Source organism: Arachis ipaensis, chromosome B02 (assembly GCF_000816755.2).
Source record: "Arachis ipaensis cultivar K30076 chromosome B02, Araip1.1, whole genome shotgun sequence".
Lineage (NCBI taxonomy): Eukaryota > Viridiplantae > Streptophyta > Magnoliopsida > Fabales > Fabaceae > Arachis > Arachis ipaensis.
Window position 1 is genome coordinate 18,146,463 of NC_029786.2, and position 6,328 is coordinate 18,152,790.

Genomic DNA, 6,328 nt, shown 5'->3' on the forward strand with positions numbered 1-6,328 from the left:
AAAATATTAAGATATTTAAATTTTAAATTTTAAAAGCAATAGAGGAACTGTAGAATTAATAATTAAACACTATTAAAAGAATAAACCAAATAGGCAAATATGTGTAGAAAAATAAATCAATGAAACTAATAAAGAGCTCGTGAAGAGAGAGAGAGAGAGAGAAAACGCACGGCCAAGAAGAGGAAGAGGGGTGCCTCGTCGCCGTTGCGCTCTGCCACTGCCACCGATGCTTTTAGTCCTCGGTGCCACTTCTGGTCCTCGCCGCCGCTACGCGTCCTTGCCGCTGGTCCTCCCTTGGGTTTCGATTCTGTTTCTAATTCGTTCTACTTCTGTTTCTAATTTCTTCTGCTTCTGATTTGATCTTCTGCTTCTGATTCTAATTTTATTGTTCATTATTTCTTCTGCTTATAATTTCTTCTACTTCTGATTTGATCTTTGATCTCTTTATATTTTGTTCTTCTGATTTTATTGTTTTGTTGTTGGCGCTGTGATGAAGAAGAAGTAAAAGACGCAGAGATGCTTCTGATTCTATTTTTTTATTCTGTTTCTTATTTTGTTAATCCATTATTCTTATACTTCTGTTTCTTCTGCTTCTGTTTTTGATGCTTTTGATTCTGCTTATATTTCTGCTTCTATTTCTATTTCCAATTTTGCTTCTGCTTTTATTTTTAATTATGCTTATGCTTCTGTTTCTTCTATTTCCAATTCTACTTTTGTTTTTGCTTCATTGTTGTTGCTGAAGAAGAAAAAAAAAAGGAAGAGATGACTTTATTGTTGTTGCTTCTGATTCATTCATTGTTGTTGCTGAGTATTTTGGTGAAGAATGAGAAGGATATAATTGTCTGAAAGACGATTTTAAAATCAGCTCAAATATTAAGGACGATTTTGTATGCAAAAAAAGGTTAGAGACGAAAAAATTTTTTGACCTATACGTTAGGGACCAAAATTGTACTTAATCCTTATAATAACGATATAAGATTTATCAAAATCCAAAAGAAAAAATTTATTATAACATGTTTTTTATTATCTTGTATTATAACTTGAAAAACTATTTTTGGTGTGAAAACTTGAAAAACTTATATTAATTTATTTTTAGCTATGAAGTACGAACATTTTACTGAGTTACCGTATTTATGTGTCGGATACATTTTAGACCTAACACTCATCGACACTTGTCCAATACGTGTGTTTGTTGTGTCTAATCGTATCTTAATAAAAAATAAAAAAATTTACTCTTGACACACTTGAACACATCTAAATACCATCACGTGTTAGCGCCCACAGCGTTATTCTTAATATATATTCTTGAAATAAATTTAAAAATAGTATATATTATTATTATTAAAACAAAAAATATTTTAAATACTTTATATAATTAAAATAAGACTTTAAAAATAATTAAAAAAATTAATTTATATTTTAATATCAATAAAATATCAAAATATCATTACGATTTATGTAAAAAATACTTTATATTTTATATATATATATGTCCATATGTCTTATAAGATTTTAAAATTCGTATGTCGATATATTCCATATCGGATCATATTCCATGCCTATACCAGTGTCTATTCGATATTCTTTTTTATTTCTCATCAAAGGAATTACATCCTCTTCCAAAAAGAATTACATCTTCTTTTGGAGAATCTCATTGCTATTATCGAGACAAGAATGCATCATAGATTTTTAGTTATAAGAGGCCCATTGCCCATAAAATAGGAAAAATGTAGAGTACAAAATTCTGTGGCCCATTAAAGACTTAATTACAAAAAATTACCAAAATATCCCCAACTATATATATCTCAAACCCCACCCTTCACAGTTCACACTCAATTCCTCCCTCAGAGACTCTCAGTCACTTAGTCGCAAACCCTAGCAGGTATACTCTGACCCTCGCCGCTCGCTGCCGGCTGCCCGTTGCCCACCGTCCTCGCCGGCAACTCTCTCTTCTCTCATCCCTCGATACTCAACGGTATTCAAATTGAATTCGTTGAATTTGTTTGTTTGGTTTAGTAGGGTTTTAGTTCGAGCTCCCCCGCTGCAAAATACAGTTTTGTTCCTGCAACTGTTTAATCGAGTTTCCAAACCATGGCAAGCACTAAAGTTCAGAGGGTTATGACCCAACCTATTGTGCGTTTCTCACTCACCTTTCCTTTTCTTTTTGTTTTTCTCTTTAACCTAATCCTCTTCCTTTCTGCTTTCCCCAGAACTTGATTTTCAGGTTTCTTCAAAGTGTAAGTCCTTGCATACTTACTACATTGATGATTTCTCGGTTCATGACTCCTTCTGTGTTTTCCCCAAATTCTCTAATATCATTTCTCTGCAGAAAGCTCGCATTCAGATTTGGCTCTTCGAACAAAAGGATTTGAGGATTGAAGGCCGTATCATTGTGAGTGCTTCATACTTAATTGAAGTTTCTTTTTTTCATGCGTACTTAATAAAAAAAAGTTTTTTGCGGACTTTAAACTGTTTTGCGGATATGATTAATGTGGATTCGGATTGTGATTGAGTCTTCTATAGATTAATGGTGATGTTGTGCTGTCTTTTAAATTATGCAAATTCAGTATTGTTACTAGTTGAGGCTAGATTATTCTTTACAGTGACTTTTAAATTAATGGTGAATTGACGAGGTATTGAAAAACAGGGATTTATTTAAGGTTTAATTATTCTGTTGGTTCCTATAGTTTTGCGAAATTTTCAATTAGGTCCCTGTACTTTTTTTTATTTCCTTTTAATTGGGTCCTTGCATCAATTCTTTTTTTTCAATTAGGTTCCTCTTAGCAGTAATTGGCTTAATTTTATAGGGACCCAACTAAAAAAAAATTGGTGCAGGACCTAAATAAAAGGAAAAAAAAGTGTAGGAATCCAATTAAAAAAAAAATTGGTGCAAGGACTCAAAAAAAAGGTATAGGGACCTAATTGAAAATTTCACGAAACTATAGAGACCAACAGAGTAATTAAACCTTTATTTAACACATTCAAACAGCATCAGTTGGAAAATTTGGTTGTACAATTAAAACAAAAAAGGGCAGCCCGGTGCACAACCATCCCTGTTAACACAGGGTCTGGGAAGGACTGGACCCAAAGAGTGTAATTTACGCGGCCTAACCTGAGAATTACATCATTGGCTATTTCCACAGCTTGAACCCGTGACCTTGAGATTATATAGAAACAACTCAACCGTTTTCTCCAAAGCTTCCCTTTGAAAATTTGGTTGTACAATTGAATGAATTTAAATGAGATGATAAGTTGGTGTTGAATCTATCTAGCGCATTTTATATAAAGGAAGATCCATTGTATTTGTATCTAGAGTAAAGGACTACAGGCTTGTGTTTTTGGCATAGCAATATAAAATGTGCTGTGGTTAGAATTTAGAATCCAATCTCATCTTAATTTTAAACAGGGTTTTGATGAATACATGAATTTGGTTCTGGATGATGCTGAAGAAGTGAATGTCAAGAAGAACACCAGAAAAACATTAGGTATGCTAAAGTTTCTCAATTTTTTCATTTTTGTCTTGCTACTTATTCATGCAATTTCTGAAGTATATTATTGTTCTTATTAGGGAGGATCCTTCTTAAAGGAGACAACATAACTTTAATGATGAACACGTAAGTGAAATTAAAATTCATCTTTCATAGCTCACATGGTTCACATTTCTATCTGAGTGAGTTAATTTTCTCATACAAACGTCACACATGAATTTCAGGGGAAAATGATGATGAAGATGAACACCCAGGGTGTATTGTAAACCATACATTCCATTCAGCAAGTGGACAGAATTATCTTTCATTTTGTTAATCGCTATGTCACTTAGAATTTTGAATATGCGGTGTGAGAATGGTTGTTATGTAGATTAGATTTTCTTGCACTAGATGAATTCTTAGTTCAGCGACTTTCTTTGCTGTTCTACCTGTTCTGCCTTCTTTATGCATATGCAAGGTTGAGTTAATTTCGCACAACAATAATTAAATACTACTATTATAATTTGTGACAAAAATAATAATAAAAATAGTACATTAAAAAGAAAATGATGTATTGACTCCTTTAATTTAATTTCTATATGAATGTGTGACTGATGACTGCATCTCTCTAACAGGCCAGGTTTGAATATCCGAGATTCCACTAATTGCAGACTAAAAGAAAGAACAAAAAAAAGAGTAAACAGTAAACACATTGTATTCTGAATAATATTCCAAAATAGTCTCCAAATATTACTGCCATTAGAGGTGTTGGAATTAATAATGTACCAAAAAAATTTGAATTATTTTGACGTTGATAAAAATGCTGTAACCTGTAAGTTTTGTTATTGATAAAAATGTCTTTTAATTATTTAAAAATTGGATTTTAATATAATTTTTGGTAAACACGATTAGAAAAATGAAATATCTTTTATCTTTAAAATTTGGTAATTTTTTACTAAGTATATACTTTTTTCGTAATTTTTTTTGTCAATAACCAATAATAATTTTAAAAAATAAAAAAAAATCTAAATAAAATTTTTATTCAATTTTTTGTGTGTATTTTTTAAATAATTATTTAAATATTTCTATAAAATTTTGGATCAAATGTATACACAGTTTCTCAGATACAAAAATGATTGTCACATTTTCTAAATAATTTGAGAGCAATTCTTGTCGATAACAAAATTCCGAGACATTTTCGTCAACACAGATAATTTGAGTGCAACTTTTGTGGTTTACCCTAACAAAGTTTAGGAGTCTGCAAGTGCAACTACCTTTTGTTGCCACATCATTCTTTCACTCTGCCCTACTTTCCTATGTGATGGCAACTTAGACATGGTAGCCAACTAACCATGGCCATTGTAGTCCCCCAAGAAGAAACCTATGTCTTATTTTTATCAGACACTTATAAATGGTTCGACACTTGTTCTTGTCATATTCCAGTCTTGTGAATGAATAAAAAGGATATAGAAGGGGACTAGTACACTCTGAAAACTAGTAGTATAATATGCAAATCCCAAGTATATACAACAGGTAACTGGTATTCACTTTCATTCAGACATCTTTGTACAATAACTGGTATTTTGGAATTCTTTCAGGTGGGAGAGGGCAATTCACAATAAGCTTCCCTTTCATTGCTCCTCTAAATATTGCCTGCAGTAATGTTCATCACCATTTCATCAAATAATGAAAAGGTCATACATGGTAAATAGCTGGAAGCACACATTTTCAAGTAGAAGCTAATCTAGCATCCAATCAATGTACTACTTCATAGAAGGCAAGAGAGAAAAAAAAATGCAACTCAAATTAGGATTGTAATGCAAAATTGGATTCTACAGTGATCAAAGGGAAATGGAAGGAGAATATCCTAAGGAGTTTTTCATAACTCACCTATTTAAATTCCTTTGCCCCTTATTTGGTTTCCCACTATATCCCCCAACCTGACAGACCAAGGACTAATCCGTCACGGATCAAACCTTGGTCAATGCGTTGTTGCATGCACAAGGCGGGATTCAAACCCCTGACATTTGCTTAAGCGAACTAGTGAGCTAACTACTAGACCAACCCAACTTGGTTTCCCTTGACCCTTATTTAACTAAGTTTGCACCCCCTAATTGAGCCTATTGGACTAGAATCATACCATTGTACAATTATTTATCTTCATGGCAAGAGAGATAAGACAAGAAAAATAGATGAAAAACATCTAATACTCAACATCAGTTTTGCACAAGCTAAGCTTAATACTAGTTTAAAGCTCAGAGAAACCACTTATTTTTTCAGAAACAAGTTTTGAAGTACCACGCCCTTCCAATCCTAATTTTTGTTTATAAAAGGTAAGGGGAAGGTGGTAGAGACATGTTCACAAATCACAAGTGGTTATGTTACTTAAGGCAATGGCATCCTATGTTATTCTCAATAACATATCAATATCTACAAGACAAAGATCACTTCTCAATTGAAAGACCTCAAATAGCCTTTGGACAGAATATTAATGAAGTTTAAAATGGCAAGAATTAAGAGAGAGAGAGAGAGAGAGAGAGAGAGAGGCATGTAAACAATGATAAACACTAGATATCTTACTATGTCTTTTTCTGCATATGAACCGACCATTTGTTACTACTTTAACAATAATCAGTAAATGTCAATGATAAACGACTGGCATTTGAAACGATTTACAATCATTTTAATCAGATCCAAGATTCGCATAAACAAGGATATGTAAGTATGTACCTCTACAACATCAATGAAATCTTGCTTTCTGTGAAAAGCGCCAATCCACTTAGTGTGATCTGCAGTCCTATATGTAACAGAACAAAATGTCAAAATCTTAACCACAAAATTTCTTGATACAAATCCAAAGA

At 32.6% G+C, this 6,328-nt stretch overlaps 2 protein-coding genes across 4 annotated transcripts in view; one reads left to right on the forward strand and one right to left on the reverse strand.

Annotated features, from left to right (window-relative positions):
- LOC107625034 (small nuclear ribonucleoprotein E) lies at window positions 1,805-3,917 on the forward strand. 3 transcript variants are annotated; one of them, XM_016327563.2, is made up of 7 exons: window positions 1,805-1,882; window positions 2,017-2,133; window positions 2,211-2,237; window positions 2,330-2,392; window positions 3,407-3,485; window positions 3,569-3,614; window positions 3,713-3,917. In XM_016327563.2, exons 2-7 carry the CDS (start codon window positions 2,092-2,094, stop codon window positions 3,720-3,722), a joined length of 267 nt encoding a protein of 88 aa, XP_016183049.1. In that variant the 5' UTR covers window positions 1,805-1,882; window positions 2,017-2,091; the 3' UTR covers window positions 3,723-3,917. The 3 variants fall into 3 exon arrangements, with proteins under 3 accessions (XP_016183049.1, XP_016183050.1, XP_016183048.1); XM_016327564.2 differs by having other exon boundaries at window positions 1,806-1,882; window positions 2,020-2,133; XM_016327562.2 differs by having other exon boundaries at window positions 1,821-2,133.
- LOC107625033 (thioredoxin-like protein 4B) overlaps window positions 4,593-6,328 on the reverse strand; it is a 3,458-nt gene continuing 1,722 nt past the window's right edge. The window contains exons 4-5 of the mRNA XM_016327561.2: window positions 6,198-6,264; window positions 4,593-5,120 (exon numbers count right to left, since the gene is read on the reverse strand). Of these exons, the coding sequence (XP_016183047.1) occupies window positions 5,022-5,120; window positions 6,198-6,264 (166 nt within the window). The 3' untranslated portion in view covers window positions 4,593-5,021. The remainder of the gene's footprint in view (window positions 5,121-6,197; window positions 6,265-6,328) is intronic.